This window comes from Athene cunicularia (genome assembly GCF_003259725.1).
Source record: "Athene cunicularia isolate RWA chromosome 6 unlocalized genomic scaffold, athCun1 chr6_part2, whole genome shotgun sequence".
NCBI lineage: Eukaryota > Metazoa > Chordata > Aves > Strigiformes > Strigidae > Athene > Athene cunicularia.
This window is the reverse complement of record NW_020799106.1, coordinates 9,634,550-9,661,284: the sequence shown is the minus strand read 5'-3', so window position 1 is coordinate 9,661,284 and position 26,735 is coordinate 9,634,550. Positions and strand designations below refer to the sequence as shown.

At 39.4% G+C, this 26,735-nt stretch overlaps 1 protein-coding gene across 12 annotated transcripts in view; it reads right to left on the bottom strand.

Moving 5' to 3' along the window:
- Positions 1-26,735, bottom strand: part of PCDH15 (protocadherin related 15) — a 457,138-nt gene that overhangs the window by 218,935 nt on the left and 211,468 nt on the right. For all 12 annotated transcript variants that reach the window (XM_026851785.1, XM_026851794.1, XM_026851792.1 and 9 more), the window contains 2 exons: positions 12,067-12,175; positions 5,631-5,743 (listed from right to left, as the gene is read on the bottom strand). In XM_026851785.1, coding sequence (XP_026707586.1) covers positions 5,631-5,743; positions 12,067-12,175 — 222 coding nt within the window. The remainder of the gene's footprint in view (positions 1-5,630; positions 5,744-12,066; positions 12,176-26,735) is intronic.

The window sequence follows — 26,735 nt, the reverse complement described above, 5'->3', positions numbered from 1 at the left end:
ATCTCAAACACAAATCCCTGTGCTGTAGATGCCATCCCTCTGGAACCAGCTGAGCCGTCTTGAGTTTCATGGATGGTAAGCCCTGCCAAGTACACGAGGACCTCACGGCTCATCTCAAACTCATCTGCTGCCTTTTGGTAATCACAGCCCCACAGGTAAAATCCCTTCTTTCACTCAAGCTGAGCCTACCATCACTCTTCTCTATCTGGGGTTTCTGCTAGTGCCAATTTGCAGAACACAAGCAGTAACGCACATTAGACGTACAAAGTAGAGACAACAAAAAGGACAAGGCTCCCTAATGGCTTACTGATAGCATTGGTTGGGTTTTTAATCTCTCTCAAGTCAGAGAGAATTGAGGATCTTTGATGTAACTGTTGGCCTTTCTGCTTATTTTTCTTCATTTTGTCCTCCCTGAGTTGTGTTTTAAACCAGCAAATTCCTTGCCAAGGTAAGTGAGAGACTATAGGTAACATGGTAAGTAGAAAGACACTGTATTACATTATTTGCAATTGCCTTTTTTTTTTTTATTTTGGTCTAATTATAGTTTTTATCAAGATGTCCAATTTACGTTAATACTTTCCAATTTCCCAATGTCAGAAATACAAAGTGGTTTAAGAATTAACCATACAGGTTGTACTAAAACCTACTCTAAAACTACATTATAAATTTAATTTCCCCAGTACGCAGGTATCCACAAGAGATTAACAAAACAGTCCTCTATTTTTCCACCTCATGTTATAATATTCAAAGAATATTTCATCACGAATACAAGTATCCCTGTGCCATTAGGAATGGAAAATCAATTCTTGCAAGAGAAATAAAATTCCTGTTCTGATTTTGAAACTGATGCATGCATTTTATTTACACTAAAGAAAATTTGAGGTATTGATTGTTCTAGGTAAATAACATAGACTAGAGAGAAATACCCATAAAGTGAAAAGGTATGCCTATACTTCATTAGCCTCAAAATACTTCTAGCATTTTTTTCTATTGCAACTCCACAGGTTTTATAGCAATCCTGAATGAACAAAATTCTTGATTCTTCCTTACTTACTGGATACCAACCCACTACAATATTAATGTGAACCAGAGCTCACTTCTGGCTTGTGTTGTCAACTGGTTACACAACAGTTGCTAAGAAAATACTTTCCCTACCTCCCTTTACCGTGTATTAGTATTCATATTTTCAGTAGGAACACCTTGGGTCTTAACAGACTTGACAAAATTCCTGTAGTCACAGTAAATAACACAGCTATTTGTTTATTTAGAGTAGGATCACTTTTTGCTTTACAAGACACTGAAATAATCCAAGAAGTTAACATTTTGAAGTATTTTATAGTAAAAAGTCTATGATTTGCTAGTGACAATTTCTCCCCCAGATCTTGACATACACATTCTTTGGGTCAGACTGATGGCCCTTGCGTAGTTCCTCGACCTCAGTCTACTCCAAAAGTCACGCAAGTCACTGTGAACTAATCTACCACCCAGCACGAGTAACTTTATCAAAATCTGGTCTCTTACAGGTGTGGTAAATTCTGTGGAGTGTAGCACTTCCATTCATTAGTATTTCCTTGACTGTGTAAGTGTATCTAACCTTCAGTAGTCCATCCATTTTGCAAACTGATTTTAATACAACTGTCAGGTTAGATTTTGTCTGATTGATAAATAACCTGTGTTCAAATAGGAAAGGATAAAGGTACATTAATTCGATTAATTCTCCTACTTGTTACATGACATACATGCTTAAAAAAAAAAAAAAGAAATGCATCAACACTTTCTAGAGCTAGTAACAAGAACATAGTCTTGTGCAATGGTCGTGTTTTTCCAGAAAGATGATCAAAGCTGCTGCCATTCTCTTCAAGCAGCTATATTCCCTTCTACAAGCAAAGAGGTATCAGATGTGAAGTTAACTCTACTGAGGACTAAACAGATTACATGCCTTCTTGTTGTCCTCCAGAAGAAAGACAGCTATCGTAGCGACAATGTTAAGGAAATGTAGTTTTAACACATTTATATTTTTGAGAATCTCAGGGGATGTTTCGGCAAGCCTGCTGATCAGAGATGTAATTATCTTTTAGCCTTTGAGGCTGCTGAAAGTGTGCTCCCTCTTCGCTGTAGCTTTGGTTCGATTTCTCCAGCAATGACCTTCTGTAAAGCAGGACCATCTGCTCCAGAGATTGTTCTTTCTCCAAGGAGACATGCAAGTCTCTGTCTTTACAGACGTAAATCTTCAGACAACACACACACATATTTATAAATAAAGCTTACTCCAAATTTCAAAAAAGGAATTAGTATTATAGTGTGTGTTTTTCCATCTCAGGTACAATCTTTTATAACAGAAGCAACAGTAAGTAAAGGGAAAGAACACGATTCATAGTGTTCACAGCCTTATGTATTTTGGGTCTCTAATATAGACTATTTTTTGTTGCAGTAATTTAGACTGGAAAGCCTTTTCAGCTTAAAGGCTCTAAATCCACAGGCTTCCTGTGACAGCCTTACAGTAGCCACATGGAAATTTCAATGAGACACACAAAACCAAAATACACGCTCTTTTGTAAAAGCCCCTGTTCTTTGCAGGGAATGGAAGTGACAACAGCTCCCTTGGAGGGCCAACAAGTTTGCCTCCTTGTTTATCATCCAGTATCTCCTGGAGATAGCAAGGAGGCTGAAAAACAACATTTCTTCTTAGGAAGTTCAGCTTTTTCCATTGTCTAACTACTTGCAAATTCAACATTTATGAGCAATGCAGTTTTTATACCACAGATGAGTGCACCAATTTCCTCTCTGCCTTACTTCATGCGTTCTAATATTCATGTATTGACTTAACTACCTTTTCCATTTCACTGTTTTCCATAATATTTTGGCAGAAAAAAACCTGATCTCCTGATATCAGAGGGAACATTTAAAAAAAATATCTAGCGAGCTCTGCAAAAATAGCATATTTTCTGTTTAGAGGGAGACATCACACACTGCACCCCTCCAGCTAAAATAGAATCAGATGCAACAACTTCAACACTACAAGAAATGCAAACTTGAGAATGTGCAACACAGGAATCTGAAGACTTGATTCAGTACAAGCCTGAGACATTGTACCAGTTCAAAAGGTCCCCGAACAACACAGCATTAAAACTTTATTATTCTAGCAGGTGGCATATTATCATTCTTTGAGACTGATAATTTCCCTTATTATCCCCTTGACTGCACATATAACACAGCAATATGAACCTAATAATGCCTATAAACATTTCCATTAACAACAGAGTTTGCTATTTAGGCACACAGAATGTGGTACCAGACCGGTGTAATTGATTTTTTTAATTGATGTATTGTGCTACTGTATATAGCTGCTGAATTCTGACAACAACGATGAAACCAAACAAAGCGCTACAGGGTATTAACCTGTAACTTCTTAGAATATTTATTTAGATGTTAATTCACCCAAGTTTCTTCATCTATCCCAGTGACAGCAGAACTCCACAGCAGGAAGCAAGCTCAAAAATAGATTATTATAGAAGAATCCAATCAAAATTATTTCACTCTAAGCATATACAAGCTTTGTACTTTAATGTATATATTATCAACTGAGGTAGGAAATTAACACAAGTATTAAATAAGGTGCCAAGTTATTCAAAATTCCTATAAAATGAAATTTTGTTTCATCTTCTGTCTTACTCTACATACAGTTATGTTCCTCAGAAGATACAGAAAGGGCCTGTATATTAATAATAAACTTGTTAGCATCTCCCCAGAGAAAATGCTGCCCTCTGTAAGATGCACTGAAGGAGACTGCAAATCTCTCCCTAACTCTCCTGTGCTTCATAAATGCTCAGAGTTAGTATAAAAAAAAGGATTCTTACAAGTAACACAGGTACTAGCCACAGTCAGTTTTTGCATGGCCATGCAGAGGCACAGACACAGCTGAGGACCCAGGTCGCTCTGTATTTGTCTGTGTCTCTTCATCCCTCATTTCAAGAGCAGAAGTGTGTGTCATTGCTCCCCCCACTCCCAAATGACTGAAAGATTGAGTTTTGCTTCTGCTCTGAAGGAAAAAAAAAAACCAACAAAATCCTATCCAGATTCTCCTGACGGGCCAAAAGCATCATGTCGGGGAGCTAGCAGAGCTAGAGCACGTGATCTCAGAGAGGTTCATAGGCTGGTACAGAAGGAACTGCTCTTGCCAAGGGGACTGCCTGTTGCCAGTGCCACTGTTAACACACACACACACACACACACACACACACACACACATGCCCCCCGCCAAAAAAAAATAATTAGGGGGGTAGGAGAGGCAAATAAAACAATCTTACCATATGAGTGCAGCCTTTGTATTTAGAAATAGATTATTAATACTAACAAACAGCAAGAGCTTTATGACATCCCTGTGTTAAAACACGCTGCAGTTTGGAAAGCCCACTCCTTATTCTGCCTGAAATACAATGATAAACACACAAGTGCCCTACTACTTTAAACCAGACTACTGCAATTCCTTTCTCTTTTATTTGATCCTCTGCTTACCAATAAATACAGCAAACCCTATACAATTTTCTGTGTCATTAGCCAGCATCTTTAGGGACAAACTCCAGACTGTCTCCAAAACAACGAAATGTAATTCTGCTCTATTCTCATTAGAGACTGTCTTTGCTGAACTGACTTTTGCAGTCCATTCACGCAAACTTCACCTGCAGCAAAGCTTACGGCTTTGTATAATTTTGCTGAAAGCAAAATTAATAGCTTACTATATTTAACGAGTTTAGCAATTAAATACTGATTATCGTCCCCTCCTATTTTTTTCCTCGTATTCCTCAGATGAGCAAAGAAAGCAGCAAATACTGAAAATATTTTATACTTGCAAAACTGGGACTCAGCAACCAGATGAAGACACATTTTGAGATTTTCTACAAAGACACACTCCACAACTAACTGATATGTGGTTCTATCACTTGGCTCAGTTAAGAAGAACTGCAGACTGTTATCGAGTCAGACAGCAAAATTAAGGGCAAATCAGTATATATAAAAGCAAAAGGAACCCATCATCAGTGGTAGGATTTGAAACGACTAATCCCACAGATGTGGTTTATACCTTTTCCCAGCACTAGGAGCTGAATGAGAACAGCACTGGTTATGTTACTTTTTATTCAGTAGCATAGCTCTGGAGTGAGCTTCCTTTATTTTGAATCATCCCTGAACAACAACAACAACAAAAACCCACGCAAAAATTGCTACAAGATATGGAGATGAGTTTTTGCTCTCCTTGCTCCCAATATTCAGTACTCAATTATTTGTATCTGTATGATTCTCTAGCATGGGTTGTGAACTGGAGAAAATGTGAAATGTAAAACAAATGCATTCTCAGGACAACTGAGTTTGTAAAAAGCAAATGTACAAGTGGTAGCTAGCTTGTTCATACAACATCAGTATAACATGAAATGTTGGAACTCTACCACGACTCATTCCCTTTTCAAAAATACTTCACGCCCTTCTTCCCTGTGATTGTGCTAAGTGATGCCTGACAGGCTAAAAAAGAAAAATGCCGGAAAAACAAACAAGACCACCTTGCATTTTCTCTAGAGCTTTTTGTTTACTAAGCAGTTTTCAAAAGCATATGGAAATATGAATTCAGACAAAATTACCTTAATAACCAAGTCAAACTTCTGGTGTAAATCCCTATTTATTGGCTTTAGAAGTGTCAGTACAGCTGTTGTGATATTCATATGGAAGTACTGTGGATAATCCTCAGGAGTACCTGTAAAAAAAGACATTGAGGTTTGAACAAACACTGTTTCTGAAAGATTTAGTTAAACAATATATTTATTTTACTCAGTCATCAAAGGAACAAAACTTAATTCTGCTATTATAAGGATGAAATTTTGCATCATGTGTACATGGAGCTTAAGGATACTACTAGTATTAAGTGTTTAATTTTATGATTATATTTCCTTACTCTCCCTAACCATGAAGATTCTTTTCAACTGGGAATCCCTAAGTACTTGATAACAGCAGGAGCACAAACACACCTGCAGCTGGTTGAAATTCTGCTTCTCCGCTTCCAGGAGATATATATAAATCTAATCAGATAAGAGGACATATGGAGAAATGAACTTTTACATCAAATCATCTTCCACTTCTAATCCACCACATTCCTGAAACCCAACTTGCTAAACACATACCACTGAGATTTTCTCTCTCTGGCTTTGAAATCCATTTCCCCTGAGGTATCGCCGGGCATACCCTGACATCAGCCACAAAGCAAAGAGCACTGAACCATTTTTTGAGTTCACCGATTTATACAAAGAAAATACACAATGAGGTGATGTGACAAAGATGTCACCACTAAGTTCAAGATAGCCACGTTATTGCTCACACTTGCGATTTAAAATGCACATCTTAAATACCTTAGTTCTTGTAGCCTGCTGTTGCACCTATGGTCAAGCTCTTTAGTGCATTATTAATTACATACACATAAGTAATAACAAAAGATATGCTAGTTCAGAAATCCTGCTAAGAAAATAAGTTTCTCATCAGGGAGGAAGCACCAGATGAAGCCTCATCTAACAGCTTCAGTTTATTGTCAGCAGTAAATAGTGTCTTCATGGCTGTGAGTTTCCAGGATACTCTCCAAACCAGTTAAAACAGAAGCAGTCGGAGCCTGAACAGATTTGTGAACTCCTGGAGATTCAGCAAGGGCTGTGCAAAGGATGGAGACAGCCATGACCTTGCTGTGCCTGGGCCCTAGGCTGGCCAGCGAGGCAGCTGCAGCCCAAGAACGTTCCCAGGCTACTGTGCTCAAGCCAAAAGGCTCTAACAGCATAGTCTGACACAGGAGGAAAGAATTAAGCTACAGTGATTTCAAGCCACATGATTCCCAAAGAAAGTATTCCAAAAAGTAGCAATGGTGGAGCATTAATTGCCAGGGCGGAATGAAGCAATAAGCATATGGGACAGTGTTCAGCAAGAGTCTCTCGCCTGTCAGGGAACAAAGGCTATACTTTTTACTAAAAAAAAAAAGATGAAAGAATGTTCTCTCCTCTTTGTGTGGCAGAAAACTGTATCCACCTTCTCCAGTTTCTTTGTCTCATCTCTGTTTTGGTTTAACTATCTGACTTTCCCTGAGCCCGCCTGACTCCCAGCTGGGGAGATGTGAGAGCAAAAATCTGAACAGAGCAGGGCTCAGAAAGCCAAAGTGTTTAGAAACAGCATGAACTCTGGCATCTTACAGCTTAACAGTATTAGTAAAAGTATCTGAGGAAACCAAAATGCTGATTACAAGTCTAAGATCTTGAGTCATTTTAGGTCTAGGAATAGTCCTGTGTAGCAGCTGAGAGGCAAAAAGCACTCCTTGCTGATGGCATAAATGCCCCGGTAAGTCCTCTGAGCCCATCAGTTAGGATATCTTAAAGCAGCCATGAGAGCAGGACAAATACTGCTGTGCCGAATCCTCAGTCCAGTCTTACAGGGCAGAAGTTTCAACACAAAAAAAGAGACCACTTTTCTGATACATGATGCTGCTATTTGTTCACCTTTCCAGTAGAATGATTAGAAACTGCTTTTAGAAAGGCAGCAGCTATCCTAGGAGACAGGTTACTGTCCAAACTCATGTGCAATAATTTAGTTTGCAACTCATCAAATGACAACCATTTGCTAGACATATATAGTGTGTGTGTATATATATGTACACACAGTCCATGTTCTGTGACTATCTCTGTATACATGTATGCCAAGGACCCAGAGAGCAGTAACAAGAAGAACCACTGCAGATTATTTTTGCTATTACACTAACACCACAAATGCAGAGTTTCTAGCTCCAAGTTCCTTGCCCTCCTTTCCCCTCCACCTTTTAATTCCAGCTCCTGATTAACTGGGGTTATTTTGGTTTGTGGTTTTTTTTTTGGTTTTGTTTTTTTTTTTTTTTTCTGTTGGGTGGTTTTTTGTTGTTTGGGGTTTTTTTGGGTTTGTTTTTGGGGTTTTTTTTAACAGCACTAGGCATCCAGCAGCAGCTTCAGGCTTTTGGCAGATAACAGATTGCTGTAGTCTTCGGAGGCTGTACATCACAAAGGCTGATGCTGAAGCTATGAAAAATCAAGAGATGAAGGACAAGATGCAAAAGCACCAAGAAAGTAGAAAACAAGAAGTCCCCTGAAGGAGAACACGTACATAGGGGAGGATAGAGACAACTGTAGGAGCCACAAAGTGATCTAGAGCAGGGAAGATGAAGTAGTATTGTGTAAGGATGCCAGGAAAGAATCCAAGAAAAAACCAAAACCAACCAAAACCCAAAAAACCCCCCAAAACAAAAACAAAACCAACCCTAAAATACCAAGGAGGAAAAGACAGCAAGAAGGACAATCAGGAAAGGTAAAATCAGAGTGTAATAAAGCTGGATGGCCTGAATGCCTAACTGATGATGCCTGCTCAGCTGCTGCCTGCCACAGGAAGGGTCCAAACTCCAGGATATTGTGAATTCTGAAAGCAAAGTTTTCCTGGAAGAGAGAAATCTGCTTCTATATTCAGAAAATTTTGCAAGAACAGAGCAATCCTCAGTCCAAACTGTTGCCTGATCTGTGTCCAGAATGGAGGAATTTCCCACTGCAGCTGTAACCAAGGGTCTTCAAAATGTACCATCTACATATTACAGACAAGCACTACTGGTCAGAGGGTTGTTCACACCACCCCTAACACTGCCAGTCTCTCACCTGAGTCCAACCTGAAAGAAAGTGTAACCCAGGAAAAGCAGAGAGCTCTAAAGCTTGCACCGGTGGGTCCATAAAGCCCTTGGGAAAGGAGGACAGCACATAAAGGGTGGCACGTGGTTTCTTTTCTGTGCTTCAGTGTGCGGAGATGAGATTACACCATTCGCACCAAAAATGAGCACTCAGTGCTCAACAAACCTCTGGTTACACTGGTTTGGCCCAAGCAACAGAAGCAGTGAGCTGACAGCCCAGGAGGGAATGTGATCTCTTCTACCTTTGTGAACTTACAGCACAAGGCAATGGCCAGAGGTGAAGAGCACTCTTAGGTTTGCTTTTCTTGGAGCCAGAGGAGGGGGTTTGTGGGGCATGCTGTCTGCCAGGCAAATGTATCACGGAGGTCACAGAGAGAGAACCCCCCTCAAAATGTTGTTGGGGGGTTTTTTTTGGATCTTCATTTAAATATCAAACAAATAGAACACTCGGTTGTGCAAAATTGGCAGCATAAATCACAGAGACAGTTCCAGGGTCAAAACCAGAAGCTGATGATGCAAAGGAAAAATTGGCTTTTCCCAAGGAACAGACCCAGAGAAAAGAAAGCCTTAAAATTACTAATAAATATAGCTAAGGGAAAACCTACAAATAGGGGTGAGCAGTAAACACAAGAGTAGCACAGGGCTGTGATGCAGTTAGCACTAAGGAAAAAAGTAGGGTGAGACTGCCGATGAGAGAAGATGAGCTGGCTTCTATCCCCTTTTTATTGCACATGCACTGCGTGCAAATGGAGAGGGCTTGCTTGCATATGCCAGACACTATAAGTGGGTCTATTGCAATGACCCAGATATATTAACATTCTCGAAAAGTCAAGAATTGGAAAAATCAGTCCACAAAAAAAAGATTGCTACACACCACACTCCAAATGGAAAGATATCAGGCATTTTATAAGAAGTGAAATATTACAGTATGGCCCCAGTTCAATCCTCTTTTCTGAAGCACTTTACTGTACTTTGGAAGGTAGTTCTTTCATCACGTACTTTAGTCAACACTTTAAACAGAAGACAACAATCCCAGTAGTGGTATGTTGTAACTTATCTTAGGATGATCCTCAAGAATATTTAAGACTCAATCCTCCATTGTTTTATCAGTATCAGCACATAACTACTTGAACAGGTACATTCAGACATCTTGATATATCCTTTGAGAGGTCAGAATGAGAAGGAAAACAAAAAATGATGAGATTGTAGCCCACCTGGGCTATTTCTCCATTCCTCAAGTGCCTTACCCTCAACTTACTTTAGTCTACAGCAGTGCTATACTAAGGTGAATGTGTATGAAGACTTCCAGGGGCATTTATCATTACTTCATTGAGTGAGTCTTAACTCCTTTTCAATGAACTGCAGCTGAAGCTGTTGTTGGAACTGGAGAGCTTCACTTGCATGGTCCTCATGGGAAAGGTCACGAGATTTGGTGAAAGCAGCATTGAGTAATTCACGTGAACACCTGAAAGGCTAGTTAGCTTGAAAGCGTACAGGCAGAGATCATTATGGGCACTTAAGGAGGAAGTTAGTAAGCCACATCAAGGAGTGAGTTATCGCTGCAGTGATGCCAGGCTTCACTAAAAGAATTGTGGTGTTACAGTAGATCCTAAAGACACTGAGGATACACAGATTTCATATATAACATCCATAGTGCCCAAAGCATACACCAGGACTTGACTTGTACAGGTGTGCAGTGGGAGGAAGAAAGCAGGGTGAAAGAAGAACCAAATTAGAACTGACTCAAATCAAATAAAATTCATAATTATTCTCATATCAGTAAGTAGCTTACTCTCTCATCCTATGGGCATAGTTCAGATCTTCTAGTGTTTAAAAAAAGACATATCCAAAAATATAAATAAAGAAGAGCTACGTTTGGATCTAAAGCAAGGGAAAAATCCATGTAGCAGCCCTATTTCTTGTGAAACTTTAATATTTTCTGAGGTAAAGGCTAAATATAAATAGCACTGCATACTGGCAAAGATGAAGACAGACTTAAAATTTAAAAAGAAATCCTTTAAAAAAAAAAAAAAAAAAAAAGAGAGCCTTTTGGTTGACAAAATCCCCCAAACCAACACAAATTGCTATAATACATCTTTCTGAAATATTTCTTTGAGGTCAAAACAGTCATTCAAACATTAAAAATATCACAAGTTAGTGAAACGCAATTTGTAATAAGTTAATTCCTGAAGAACTTTGCAAGTTATGCAAAGAACATTTAAAAAAATGGACTAAATGTTGCACTAGGGCATAAATTTCAATAGCATAATTTATAGGTAAGACAATTTTCAACCATAAAAACACCTATCATATTTACTCTGCAAGTATTTACAAATTTCCTTACAAAACATTTTTTCTGGAAGAGGACTAGTTGACAGTTGTTTGGGGTTTTTTGGGGGTTTGTTTTTTTTTTTTTAAATGACAAGCAAAATGATGTGATCTGTTCATTAAAATCTTTACTTTCACCTCTCCATGGACGAGGAAGCCGTGTAGCTGCAGTTTAACACAGCAAGCATTGAAAAGATGTGATTCGACAAAACAAACAACTTTCCATGCCCACGCTAGTCACAGGACACAGAAATTACTACAGCATCAGTCTCTGTACTTCAAGAAGAGCAGGGCAGGTGGAGGACTGCAACTGAGAACCACTGCCTTAGGATTTTCCATTATCAAATCATACAAGCTAAGCGATTGGAAACAAATGTCAAACACAGTAAAAAAAAAAAAAAATCATATCTATCTATCTATCTATCTATCTATCTATCTATCTATCTATCTATCTAATCTATCTATCTCAGAATACAAGACATCCCCCAGCAATGTGGCTGTTCTCTGAAATCTTTCTACAACTGCATTCCTCTCTGGCCAGAAAAGAGCACAGTCAACTAAACCAACCCCAAATTGCAAGGGAAAGCACGGAAATTCACAGGCAGCAAAATTAAACGTGCTGCAGTAAGACCCTTCAGGTTGCACTTGTGCCAGAAACTTATGAAATGAAACCTGCTCTAATTGTCTTTCTTTAGCATCATGCAAAGCCAGCACAGCCTCTGCACCTGGGAATGAAAAATGCATTGCAGCACAGCTACGAGCACAAACAAGTCTCTCTCCTTTAGCTTGGCTTACTCCATTCGCTAAACCAGACAATTCTGAATCTAATCTGAATAAATAATAATAAATAATGCAATCATCCAAAATAAGCTTCTAAATTGCAATTATACATAAATAGGTAGAACAATGATTTCAAACGTGAATTTTTATTAGGTTTCCACTCCCCCAGTCATTCTTTTCCTGGCTGGTCATAATAAAGCAACTGACTGTGAGTGATAGCAAGAGCAGCAGACACCAACCAACTAGGATGGAATAGAGGATGCCCGGTCGATCAGAAGGAGGCTGGATGTTTCGGTCCTGATCTATGGCTTGTATGGGTGGAGTGACACTGATGGGATTCACACGTGCCTGAAATGAAAAATCAGATAGATTTGAAACAGAAAAATTAGAAAGCCAGTAGGTAGATCTTTAGGTGTAACACAAAAACATCTCAGTGAAAAGGATATTTGCTGAAATCGCAGGAGAAAAAAGCCTTATATGTAAGAGAATACTTACAGCACATGTCCCTTTTGCAATCAAATTTAAGTAAGCAACGTACATATTTCTACAGCAATCCCCTTTCTTTGAGATACAACTTACAGTATAATAGTATCTTCAAGGAAAGGAAGCTCACAAATTTTCAAGCAAATGCTTGACTATGCTTCTATAAATAGTCCCTTGAATCAGACATTTCAGACATCATCATAGCAGTGAAATACAGCAAATGCTTTAAAAAAGGAAATAAAAACAAATTGAATTTGAGAATCATTAGGAGCTAGACTGGCTGTGATACATGAATACATACTGCTAAAGAAATTCAAGCCAAGGTACAGACATTTCAAGGATAGGTACATTTGAAAAGTTTGGATGGACACCGCTATAATTCACACCATTATTCAGAAGTGGTCTTGCATGCCAAACATGGAAACAGAAAGCCAGAAAAAGCATTCACGGGCTTTCATCTTGTTCAGTGTTTGTATGCCCAATTCTTTACCTACCGAATTAAGAGCACACCTGAACCTACTAATAGCACTTAGCCCTCACTGTTGCTTTGAATATTTTCTGAAGTTTTATGCCAATACAGTCTCCAGCGGTAACTCCAGAGCTGCCATTCCCAACTCTAAAGGAACAGCTTCAGTAACCTTGGTTGCTTAATCAACTAGAAATGTAGCTACTCCATCAATGTATGCACACCACTCTTTTCCATCCCCTTCTTGGAACTTTTACTTGCTTGGCAAAAATGTTTAATAACCTCTATGAAAACCCAGACGCCTTTTTTCCACATACGACTAATCCTGGCAGCCTTTGCTTTGGAAAGCTCGAATGCTCCATGTTCTGCAAGAAGGAACTTGAAATTCAACATAGGAATAAGAATGAGACAAGTCAACACTTGGCCAAGTTTTGGCACAGCCTTTAGAAATCTTCCTGCTGAGATTTGGACGAAATCTGCAAGAGCTTTAGCAATGCCTGTCAACAAATCTAGAGGGAAAAGAGGTGAGGCGGGAGGAGGAGACCAGTACAGGAAGGGGTGCAAGGCAGTTTGCAAGAGGGGAGAGTTAATAACCCCTCCTGGTTTTGGGATACGCAGCCATATAATCATCTCCAATAACACAAGCTATTCTGCCTACTGTTTGCCCACCCAAAAATCATTTCCCACAGGTTGCAGAGGTCTGATGAAGCTCTTCCAGACTTATGAGCCAGGGCTTCCAGCCACATGTGGTTCCACAGCTCTCATCTTTGGGTGCAGAACATCTGCCTACCAACACAGGACTGGTACCTCCGCGCTCTGCCTCTCTGTTCATGGCCTTTTCCACAGTTCCCAACAAGCAGGCGAGGTCCTTTGTCACACGCCTGTTTCCACTTTTGTCTCTTTAAAAAATTAAACTCTTAAAAGTGTAATGAGGAAGACAAGCTCAAAATAGGCATAAAGGAAGAAAGAAGAAGATATATTTGACATATGTTTGAATTTTTAAAATGCTTTAGGACTGCACAAAAGTTACATGCTGAGAGATAAGATTATGCACAAAACCGTCCAAGACTAAAATGCTATTTTTAAATTTACAGATCAATTGAAGCACTCTCAGACAAATCTACATTATAGTTAAAACATACCCACAACAAAAACAGTCTCATTTGCTAAGACTGGCTACGTTTTAAACCCACCATTACAATATTGCAGGCCAAGCTGAGGCTATGCTAGAGTGACAGCGATGGATCTAGCCTTGTCAATAATGAGCTGTCAGATGTACCCAACCACCAAAACTAGACTAAACCAATAATTATTAGATATATAACTCAGATCGCAAGGACATGTGCTTAATTTTCAAATTCAAGGAGAAGCTTGAAAGCAGCACTTAGAAAAACTGCATCTGAAATTAAACAGGTGCTACATGAACGACAGATATTTTACCCTGTGCTGCCACCATTACACTGATTCCTTAGAACCAAAGCAATCAATTCAACAGAGGCAAGTTGTATAAGAACACAAAGAAGCAGAAGAAAACCGAGAATGAAACGTGAAATCCATTACAGTTTTATTCCATGTAAGTTGGTTTTCTGAATCCTGTACTACCCTGAAATGGGCTGCTCATAAACTAGAAGGTATCCTGCAACAAGACCAGTTGTAATCCGCTGAAATGTTGAGGGGTGATTTAAAGCTGTTTTGAATTAAATAGGCTGATGTGCCTTGAAGCAAAGCTAAAGGTACTTCCACATTGTTTTAATAATCCATAGATAACGCAAGTATCTTTTCTATTTAAACTTAAATTAGAAATACAAAAACATAATTGCACAAAGAAGCAGCCATTAAGTATGTTAATAAATTTGTAAAAGCACATGTAGGAACATTTCACAAGGTGTGCATAAACTTTTTATGAAAAATCATTATTTTAAAAATTTGTAGTCAAAACTCGCTTTGATCAATAGTAGTAATAACTATGATTACTGCACAGGGATATTTTTTTTTTTCCTGAGAACTTTAAAATGTAAAAGGCACAAACAGGTGCTCCCAGTATCCCCCGTGTCTTGCTGATGTGACACAGCTCAGCTGCAAAGCTGTAAGGGCTCAGGGGCCCCAGGCAGCTCCCCGGAGCCCACCTCCATGGGACAGGGACCCCATCCTGCCCCCAAAACTGTTCTGCCACAGTTAGCAGGTGTTGGTAGAGACCAGAAGACCATGCCACTACAATACCCACTGCCATCTTCACCAGGAGGTTCAGAGGAATGATAAGGCTTTGCTCAGCCCTTTGAGAGCCAGGACATGGTCACTCACAGATAGAAAGTGGCTCTTGACTTAAGCGGAGGAGGTAGAGCATCCTGCAGCTCTGCAGACTGGGCAAACATTACAAAACGGGCTCTGTGACAGCCATCGTTTTGTATTGGATCCATCATCCTTACAAAAGACAAAAAAACCCAACAACCCAACCCTATCACTGTCACTCTCAACCTCAAAGGAGAGCTTCATGAAAGGATGGAAGCTCAGTAAAAGGAAGAAAAAAAATATTCAAAGAGAGGAATGTTTGTGGGGCTTAAGGACACTTAGAGGCAAAGAAACGCACATGGGGTTTTTAGTGAGACAGGCTTGAGAAAGGGCAAGGCGAGTCAGCATGGTTACACAGCGCTGCAGGGACGTTTACTCAGAATAAACAGGCAGCCTTCAAAAACCAGCCACCTCCAAGTGGGGAACATAAAAGAGTTCACAAGCTCTGGCAGAAGCAGGTGATTAAAAAACAAACAAACAAGGAAATCCTGTCAGTTCTAGGGTAAAATATGCAGTATTTACTTTTCCCCATTAGGAAAGAGATCTCTTAGTTATTGGGTTTTGTATTAATAGAATTCCAGAATACACCATCAAGCAGGCCAAAAAAAGAGAACCCCAATCCCAACTTGCAAGCATTATCCCAAGTATTAATACATTTTAAAAAATAAATCCTTCTTCAAACAGAACTGTGACAGGAAGCCTGCCAGGGAGTCTGCAGGGCCAAGAGATGATCAAGGGGAAAAAAAAATAAAATTAAAAAGCTCAGAGAGAATAAGGTAATAGCACAAAAACCTGATTTTTTTTTTCCTTCTTTTGTGTTCACCATGAAAGGACTCTGATGGGTCCCCATGCCAGCACCTTCTCCATGTGGGATGCCTAGCAGGTCCTGCAAAAAATCATTGCATTCACAGACGTTATGGACTTAACAAGCCAAATGAAGTGTAACAGGAGGCCAAGAGCAGATGGGCTTCTAAAGAAAGGCAAGAGTGAATTGTATGACCTTGCTGTGCTGTGTAATTTCCTGGTTAAAAGTGCTTTGGTACCTGAGGAACAGCAGGTGGCAAACGTTAATACCAAAATTAAAATGGTCCTGGGGTGACCCAGGGGAATACCACCATGAAGCCTGAGGCTTGTACAAGGAAAAATTAGCAGATGATAAAATAACAGTCTGAGCAAACAGACAAATAAATACAACACGCCAGGGAAAGTTTGGTTTTCTGCAAAGGGAAACCCAACTTTTCAAACTTACTGCGGCTCCCTGTAGGAATCACTGGCACACGGATACCACAGAACCTGTTGATAAGTCATGTGCAGACTTCCAGCCAACTTTGACACGCTCCTTTACAAAATACCCTGTACTGGGTCTGGCTGAGCTGGAATTGGTTTTCCCCTACAGCAGCCCCACGGTGCTGTGGTTTGTGCTGGGAGCTGCCAGGTGTTGGCAGCACCCTGGTGTGGTGGGTACTGCTGAGCAGCGCTTACACAGCACCAGGGCTCCTTCCGACATTTCTCCCAGTGGGACGGGGGGGGCAAGATCTCGGGAGGGGACACAGCCAGGACAGCTGACCCAAACCAACCCAAGGGACATTCCAAACCCTGTGACATCTGCTCAGTATAAAGCTGGGGGAAAGGAGGAAGGGGCTGGGGTCACCCTTGGTCCTCCGAGGCAACCCCTGCGGTGTGGGAGCCCTGGTCCTGAGAAGGCCCCACAGCGCCTCTCCACGGGAAGTAGAGAATAAATCTGTTTGCTTTTGCTTCTGCGCGTGGACCTTTGCTTCACTTTGCTTATATTAAAACTGCTTTTGTTTTACCCACAATGGTTGGTTTATCTTCTTTCCCCTCTTTGCCCTGTTGAGAAAACAAGGGGAAAAAGGGGGGGGGTTGGGGAGTGATAGAGCGACTTGGTGGATACCTGGCATTTAGCCAAAGTCAAACCACCACATACCCTTAACAAAATTTGGCCTCAACAGAAAAGGAGCGAAGACCTCTGTATCCAGAAACAGTTAGGTTAAGAGATGTGAGGCAGAGTAGGTGTAAGCCTTCCCCTCAGGGAGAGAGGGGAGATCCACAGGGATCTATGCTAGTACTGGAGCTGCTCCTGTCTTTCCTATGTGACCTCAGAAATGCAGGGGAGAGCACAGTAAGAATTACAGATTATACTCAATTATTCAGAATAGAGAGGATGAGAGTCAGAAGACTGCAGTTTTAAGCACTGAGGGCAGCATACTTAATGAAGTGCCTCAAGTTTTTTCATATTTTCCTTTTATATATTCAGTCCTTTTCTGAAAAAAAACACCAACCCAAACTCTCAGTACTCTTATGCAGAGAAATCTTCTCAGTTATGTTTGGGAGGGCGAGAAGTCAAAATTATCCTCCTTTTCAAACAAGAAAACAAACAAGATTTGACGGCTTAGGGACTGTGAGGACAGAGCACTGGGAATCCTTCCCTCAGCTCTTTTCAATAAAAAGATCTCTTGTAAATCATTATGAAATGATCAGAAAATAATAAAATGTTTATTCACAAATGTCACAAAACAGTGCCATTTGACAACCCCAGCGACCAAATGACACTCCACACTTCAAACAGCATCATCATCGAGTTTGTCATGTTTCCCACGGGAAAAGAAGATGGGAAAGAAGACTGGAAATTATCTGAAGTTACTGCTAGAATATCAAAAGGGCTAGAAAAGAAAAAAAACACAACAGCAAATATTCATTCAAATGCTTTGTCTTAATGCATTTAGTGTAGCTGGAAAACACATTAATTTGCTATGCTTTTTTGATGTCTTCCACTTTGATCTGTGTGATTAGCCAAAATTTGGCTGCAAATTGTTTCTGTTTGCTAGAGAAACCAATAATGGACCCAGGTCTGGTTTAAACAATCCTGTTCTTTCAGTAGACAGGCAAAATCCACATTTTCTTGGAGGGGAGAGAAACTGAGCTTCTAGACACCAGTACTCCTGCTTACATCTTCAAACATACTTCAACCACAAAAAATCTGTTTGCTTTTATTCAGGAACTGACTACCAGCACCACATCTGAGACTGTCTCTGATGTTTCCTTCTTCACCTGCTTTTCTGTTTTGGCATACACACCTTCATAACACAGTGAAACTCTTGATATCTCTATTGCAAGTGGTGACACGTGACTAGAATACAGATATCTAAGTAGGATAATAACATGATAATAATAAAATAATAACAACAGGCAGACATTTCCCTACTTTTTCTTACCTGAAAAATACATTAAAAAAAAAAAAATCGACAACAAAAGATCTTTAAACTGCAAAACTTTGACTAGTCCCAAAACTTGGAAAGGAAGCCATAAGCCTCTGCATGCATTTATGCAAGAGTGTTTTAAGTTCCTACTAAGGATAGTGAGGAAAAGGAACAACTGATTTTTTTAATTAATTTACTTATTAACATGGAGCTTAATAATAAATTGTGGCTGCATTCAATAATCCAAACAGTATCCCTAGGCATGTGCATAAAAACATGTGGTTTTTTTCACCATCACATGGTGACTGAAGTACAGTATGGAACAGTTAAAAGGAAATTCATAACTGAGATGCAGAATATGTAAATTGTGCTTTCAAGCATAATAAACCAAAAGTGACTATTTTTAAAGTTACTTACTTATTTTCTGAAGATTCTGCATATACACTATTTTATTTAAAACATTTTAAGATGTCCATGGCAGCCAGACTTTCTATTGAAAGATAGTTAAAATGTCATGTTAAATGTAACAACCCAACTATTTAATTAAAAACTGAAACTGAAGGGTTTTTGTCTACTTAGACGGTCATTTTTAACTGATTGTTCAAATGTCTGCCATCTGCTGCCTCCTCCTCCCTTAGTTATAACTCCCCTCACCTCCCCTGAGATTTTTCTTATCCACTTTTTGGGGGTAAAATATTGCTTCTCAGCACTGCAGAAAGTCTTCATTAGATACCAGCTTGGACCTTACAACTCTGGGAAAACACTGCTTATGGTTTAAAACCAGCATGCTGCCAAAAAATCCAGAGTGTCGTCTTTGCTAAATAATGATTAATAAATCAAGAGAAGAACAACTTCAGGTAATTTGTACACCTTCCCAACAGAAATGCTTTCCTTTCTTCTCATATTGACTTGGAGGTGGTCTTCCTGATTTTTCAAGCCATGCGGGTCAGAAATATTTGAAGTTAATGGAATAAAAACCAATCTCTTAGGAGTGAAAGCTGAACTTAATGCTGCATATCTATAGTTTTACCCAGACACCTCCCCAGAATATAGTGACTTCATAATAGTAGCTTTTAAGTGACTTAAAACCCCTCAGGTCAGTAACTCAGTTCTCCCTGCATCTAACACTATTCTCTCATACTGTCTGTTTGTCACTAAATTATTATAAGCACAGTCATGAAGTACCAGAACCTAACTGCAAGACTCAACAACAGTGTAGGATTCCAAGTTAGCTGCCCACACTGTATCACATACAGTGTTATGCTGAATTCAAGTGGCCATAGGCTCTGTTAAGACACTGATTCTATCAACTACTAAGCATTAAATGAGAAGAGAAAAGCACTCATTGGTATTTGCTACGAGTTACAAGTTTATAGAGACTTTTTTTTTTTAAAGACAGGGGACCATAATACTTGTTGAACAGCTGATACTGAGGATAGCTCTGCTTTTAAAATAAAGATTTTCCTATCTTATCCATGGTCTACCTGGGATGCAAAGCTAAATTTTCCAACAGTTTCTATTTATGGAGAATTTCTTCCTCTAGGGAAAATAAGAAGGTAAAGAGAGAAAATAGCACATTTTTAGACTTAGAATAACATGATTTTCTCCACAGAGCTGGGGGTTTTTGTTGATTTCTGTTTTGATTTGTGTTGCATGGAGTTGGGGGGGGCGGGGGAGGGGGGGGTGTTTTGCTTATTACCATAAAAATTACTGTGTTCTAAGAAACTAAACTAGGACACTGACTGGTTTTGAGCAGGTAATTTATTAATAAGAACTGTCTTTTACATGACTGAAGACAACAGGCCATGAACTAGCCATAGGTTCACAAACTGGGGTGATAATGCTTTGATGATTCACAACTACTTCAGCTCCCACCTGCCTGCCTTGAGATGCTCCCGGGAGTCAGCGGTCAGGGACACTACGCAGGCAGAAGTAAACATTACCAACTGCTGTAAAAGATAAAACCATATGAAAAGGAAGAGTTCCCAACCTTTTGTTTGGATTCACCGAGGCAAGCTTCCCACCCATAGTGCTCCTATGTCTATAAGCCTGCATGAAATCCACTAACAGAAGGGACAGAAACTACATCTTCCGAATTTATTACTGTATTCAAACACAGCGAGACATTTTCTACTCAATAATTCACATGGGAGACTAAGTTATTAAGTAAAAGACTGCTAAAAAGTAAATTTTAAAAGGAGGAACATCATGAAAATATGCATTACTCCATGATGACCAAAATAAGATACAACACAGTGCCTTGAGCAGCAATCCACCTAAAAAGGGAATGTTCACTTGTATTAATATTTCAATCTGTCAGTTTGTGGTGACATTTCTTAGGCAGACACAGAGTTAACTGACCTTTACCCAATAGATGCATTACTAACATGGCTGTGAAAACCTATCCTTAATCACAGTCTTACCAAATAAATTGATATTCTTGTAAAATAATTTCCTAAATCCTAGTAAGCCCTGTGTTACCTCTTCGATTGTCCTAGGAGCTCTAAGGCACTTGTATATACATATACAATCTGTTCCACAGAGGTATAGAGGATATTTGTAAGATGATTAATGCTGAACAGTTAAGCATTTTCTGTAAGGCATTCAATAAATTGTCTAATATTAAAAAATCTGAAACATCTCCCCAGGCATTTTTCCTCTGAGAACATAAGAATATATATTCAATTATGAAAAGAGCATACCTAATTCCTAAATACTAGTTCAGTCTAACTTATTCAGATTCAGCAGATTATAATATTCATTAATTTTGGGGGGAGGTTAAGAAAGGTACTTTTTCATATGATGGCAAATAAGTATTTTGATCTGCACCAACCTAACTGACAGCCTTGCAACAGAGATTGCTTCCCACGCTAGAAGACTGATGACATTATGTCAATCAGTTGGCAACAGAGTATAAAAAGTCATCTTTTTCCCTACATTTCCAACTATTTCTCCCTTTTACTTCTTCTCAGTCTTCATATTTACTAAGCATCAGAGCAGCAACCCTCTCCCACCTCCCTACCCCTCACCACCATCCTCACAGGCATCTCCCATCAACAACTGCAAGCAAAGCCAATGTCTTGCCCTCCCATTTTCCCAGCTGCAAGCAACCCCTGCTTCCCTGATGCCACTTCCAGATGATCAATCACTCCCCAAGGCCTTGTGCTGCCCCCGTGTCAGGTGGCATGCACTGACACTCCCAAGGAACACCAGTGTTTTTATTGATCGGTAGCACCAAGTGCAGTTCAACTATAGAAATGGAGGCCAGGGACCTGTATGCCTGAGAACTCCCCTCTTTCTCCAAGCTGTGGGCATGAGTCTGTACAATCATCCCAATTTCTAGCCAAGGACACAAGGAACTGAATTCTGTACCAATTAGGCAGCTCAATGATTTTCAAGGAAATAAGACCAGAGTTCCCCACCCCTCTGCTGTCAGCTTAAAAGATGTAAGAAGAGTTTGGCAAACTGGATTAAATTACTGAAACACACAGGCTATTTCTTGTGTTTGACAATCTACAATCTACTGTTTTAAACAAAACTAAGGATGATGCACATAATGCTTCGCAACATCCGTATTGTACGGCCATACAGATGCAACATTCTTTTCTTTCCCCACATGTTTTGGTGTGTACCGTGTTATTTTCTAGGAAGTGCTGAGAAAGGTAGAGTATTTCAGAATTATAACTTTTACTCACAACATGATACATTCCTAAAGAAATTAATGCATTGCATTTAACCATCAGTTTTTCTTGGGCTTCTCTCTCAGTGTAAAGCAATATACATATGTGTATTTTATCAGAACAGGGTGGTGAATATTAGCACAATTAGTTAACACAAGACACTTCACGCTAGCATTTTAAACTCTGAAAAGAATTACTTTTTCAGCTTTCCCAGTTAGGAAGCTGTAACTGTGCCCAGTGGACTTCAAATAAAGCCTGGAGGCCTTCGATGCACATCGCACTCATAGCTTAGCTGATGTATTTACTGGTCAAGACATCAAACCTCTCATCTCTAGGCAAACAAGGGTGAGAAGCTTTTTGCCTGATAGAAAATATTAGGAAAGCAACATACATTACTCCGTGGTGACATCCAAAACCCCTCCAAAAGGAGCCCTACAATATTAAACCAACAAAATCTTTGATGAATTGATGAATCATTATGGTTACCCTGCTTGTCCTTGTGCTTTCTTGAGAAACACATGAGGTTAGAATACAATCTGTAAATCGGAAATTAGCTAAGTTATATCCATGCTGTGCAGAAATGCCTACACTATTGCCAACACACAGTACTAAAACAGCGGGAAGAATTGCAAAACCATTCCAACATCGTTTCTTGCTGCTGCTTCAGATGCTTTGCCAGTACAACAAGGGCTGTGACAAAACACTAATGAACACAAATCCATCATAAAGTACTTACTTGCATGTCAGTAAAATGCAGAAAATATTTTAAGTCATCCAGCCACAAGTAAAGTAAATCCAAAAAAGCAAGAAACACCCTAGAAAAGTACATTCAGCTGAAGATGCTGCCAAAAATTTGTCATTAGTCAGATTGAGTACATCATGTCAAACCTATTTGCAGGATCTCACCATTTTCCCTCCCTTCTTGCTTTCCTACTGATAGCTACAAGTCCCTGCAGACGCTCCCTTCGATCAGTGAGCAAACACCGGGAGCAGCAGTAGTGCCCCACATCAGGAGTGTGCACAATTCCCTACGCTGCTCTTTGAGAGCTAACGCAACACAAAGTTATACAGGGTGAATGGGATCTTCTGACTCTCCTTTGACAACATACAGAACACCAGACTTTTGGGCTAAGATCTCAACTGAAAGCCAATACAAAGAGAGAGGAAGAAAACCCCAGGCACAGATTTAAAACACACAGTGAAGCTGAGACAGAGAATGGAGAGTAAATCCTCTGCAGAAAATTGTTCTCATCAAATATAGTAAAAATTCTGTGCCTTGAAACTGCTCCCCGAGAAAGGGCAAACCTACATGAGGAAACCAGCTCCTTCGAAATCTACGTTTCTCAACCCTAGAGATTTGCAGCCAATTCACCTAATCAATACTTCTTACTCGTTTGCAACACTGTACCATCCATCTGAAGGTTCAGGCACTGTTAAAACAATAACTTCTTAACACCAGATGATGTCGCAGAGCCCAACCCGACTGTGCGAGATGTCCACACTTGAGATGGAAATGAAATATGAGCAGCATTGAGCAGCTTTCCTGGAGATTAGCTTTGCTCCACAGCACTTCGGTGAAAGGACATTTTTATCAATACCACTAGTAAAACAAGAACAGTCCACCCAAGGGAAACTAACTATTAACAGCAGAGAGTAAAACTGCATTATGAAATCATTGTTAAAAAATATTCAGTTCAAACATATGTATATGCAGAAAATAGTAATAATGGGGGTTGATATGCAAGTTTAAAATAAATCTTATTTATTTATTTACTTATTTTTAGGAAGTTCACCTCCATTTATAAAAACCACTCATAAAAACCAACACCAGATCATTTATGCAGTCGACCTGTGTGAACTAACCTTTCATGTCTTCTCTGGGGATCAGAAAGTGTTTTACTAACTGAAGGGAAAAACTAAGACAGGAGATTGATTATTAAAAAGGGACCTACTTACTAAATTCAGCACCATAATTGTCAAATAGCTTTTAGCACCTTACTTGATTGTTCAATATAATCCATGGTTGCTGTGTTCTCAGTTTTCTGTTGTGCAGTTTACTAAAATGAAAACTTTAAAATTCAGATATTCTGACAGGTCATGTTGTTAACAGAGTAAGCTGTCAAAAACCACAATTCCTTTCATTTATTTGTAAAAAACAAGCCACCTTTGAGGGGAAATAAAATATTTTGAAAGTGCAGCAAGATAGCATAATGAATCAGAGTGAAGAGGAAAATAGAGACTATTTTTATCAATGATGTCTTCCAGGAACAGCAGGTCCAAAAAAGAATTGAATTTCATCAGGATCTGATCACAGTGCTTACTAAATTGCTTTTTCTGTATCTGACATGCTTTATAAGAAATGTCTCCAACAGAGCATCTGTGTTGGAGACTAAACAAAATGCATTATGTAATGGGCCTCCTGCCTTGGCACCCAGGTATAATCTGTGCAATTCAGGCAAAAGCAAGAATTCAATCTGGAGGTTCTACCTGTTCCAATGTGATGACTGTGATTAAAGAAAAATAAACATTTCCTTTCTGACATTGCACTTTTTTTCATACAAAGCATGAAGTCTATTTCCTTGATTATCTTTCAGATTGTTGATGACAGGTTTCTTATTATCATTATTTCCATTCAGGATTCAGAATGAGCCAAGAGAATAGCTGCAGAAAATCAAGTTGTAAAACCCAAGACAAGCTCACCTATTTCTGCTTGGCATAGATTCACAAAAAATAAAAAATATTTAAAGATCAGTGTAACACTACTGTAACATCTGAAAGATTTTTTTTCTAAGAGTAATTTCATTACAATACAAAAGTCCATGAAATATTAACCCCATTTTGTTTTCTTTTAAATGCATATTTTTCACAGAGGGGGAAAAAGGAATAAAGTCATCAACTGTGTCAACAATTGCTAATTTTATCTGAGTTTGCAAATACTTAATCTTACTTGATACTGTTAAGGAGAAGAGGCTGACAGCTTCTCTATGCCTTTAGAAAAAATAGTGGCAATATAATATACTAGAAAGGGTTTGAGAAGTTACGATCAAAGGTACGATCAAAAGCCAGGCATAGCCTGAATACAGACTTAGTAAGTAAATCTCAGCCTGAAAAAAAGGACAAGGAAACATGTGAAAGGTCTATAAAACTGTGTGTTATGGAACGTGCATAGGATCAACTGCTCGCTGCCTCTTGCAAACCAGCAGCTTGGGAACAGCTAAACAAATCATCTGGTGGCAGGCTCAAGGTGTGCAGAATAAGGATCTTCACCCAAATAGAGTCATGCTACAGTGCTCCTTGCTACAGCCGCCAGAGGTGCTGTAAGTTTACCTTGGCTCAAAAATCAGACAGGTTCACAGAACAAAAAAAATATCTCCATCATTAATTTTTAAGGCAACACTTCTAATTGTGACATAGGAGAACCCTTTGGGGAAGTATAACCAGTACCACTGGTGGGACCTTTCTTATATTAAACTGTAAGAAACTAGACACACACACACACACACAAACTCGTAACAAAACAGTAATTCATTTAAAATCAAAATAAGAAATGAATAGGTCAGTATTTCACCCAGATCCCTTGTCTCCTGACTGATTCATTCTATACATAGATTTTATTACCATAATGTTGGTTTGTTTTCTTATTTACACATTTAGTATCTTCCTTCAGAGAACTTTGCTTTGGTAGAGCCATTTTCTCACCCTGAGGAACAAGCAAGGTCAGAAGTCTCAAAGGAGAGGGAATTTTGGAAGTACTGAACATGGAGTGAAGCAGCGTTCCCATCACTCAGGCTGATACTAAGGAGTTTAACATTTGGGGTTAGCAAAACACCACTATGGACCACCATCCTCAGCTTTGTCAGCTTTGAGAAGAAACATTTACATTTTCTTTACTGTTTTTTTTGGGGGGGGTTGGGTTTTTTTTTTTTTTGGTACTTGCAACTAAATGGGCACTTCTCTAGTTCAGGCATGGGAATGCCAGTGGCAACTACTTAACCCCTGACTTTTCCAAACTGTATCCACCACTGTCCTTTTCTCCTTAAAGTCTGCCACCATGCCAAGAGATAATTCTAGGTAGAGATTTTGTGCCCTGAACCAGCTACAAATTGTTTATCACCACTTTGTTGTTGCTTTAACATTAATATGTTGCTTTCACAGTAACATTAACGATGGCATTAATGTTGCTTTTAGATTTAAGGTTACAGGAAAAAAAAAAAAAGGTTTTCCAAGGTTTATTTTGGATGCTTTAATTTTCAACAGATTCGTGCAGTTGTGCAGACATTTCACGTGTGCATGTACACACACAACCTGCAAGGCTTGCATGCTTCATCCATAAGCTCTTCCTCGCATCTTTTACTGTATAGTGAAATTTTACCTTTCAGTGCTTCTTTTCTGAAATCCCAATAGTCTTCCAGAACAAAAAAAACAGGAATTATTTACAAAGCATATTCCTACCTATCTACCCTTATGAGTTGTTTTAAACTTGAGCGGTGCTGTACTGCCAGAGGTGTTGGTGCAGAGCCAAATGCAGACTAACCATGTTTCTCTTGTTTCAGAAGAGGGCGTTCCAGCTCACCATGAATTTCCTCATGCTCTAGAGGAAAGACTGATCGGATTTAAGCAAGGTTTTCTACAGAAGCATTATCACTAGAACAGAGCAGAGGCAAGCTATCGTGCTGGTAATGGGGATGATGGGCTGCCTCCTCCCTATCTTATGCTGCGTTGTGCAAGCCCACAGCTGGAGCAAGGAAACGCTCTTTGAAGTGTACAGGGGC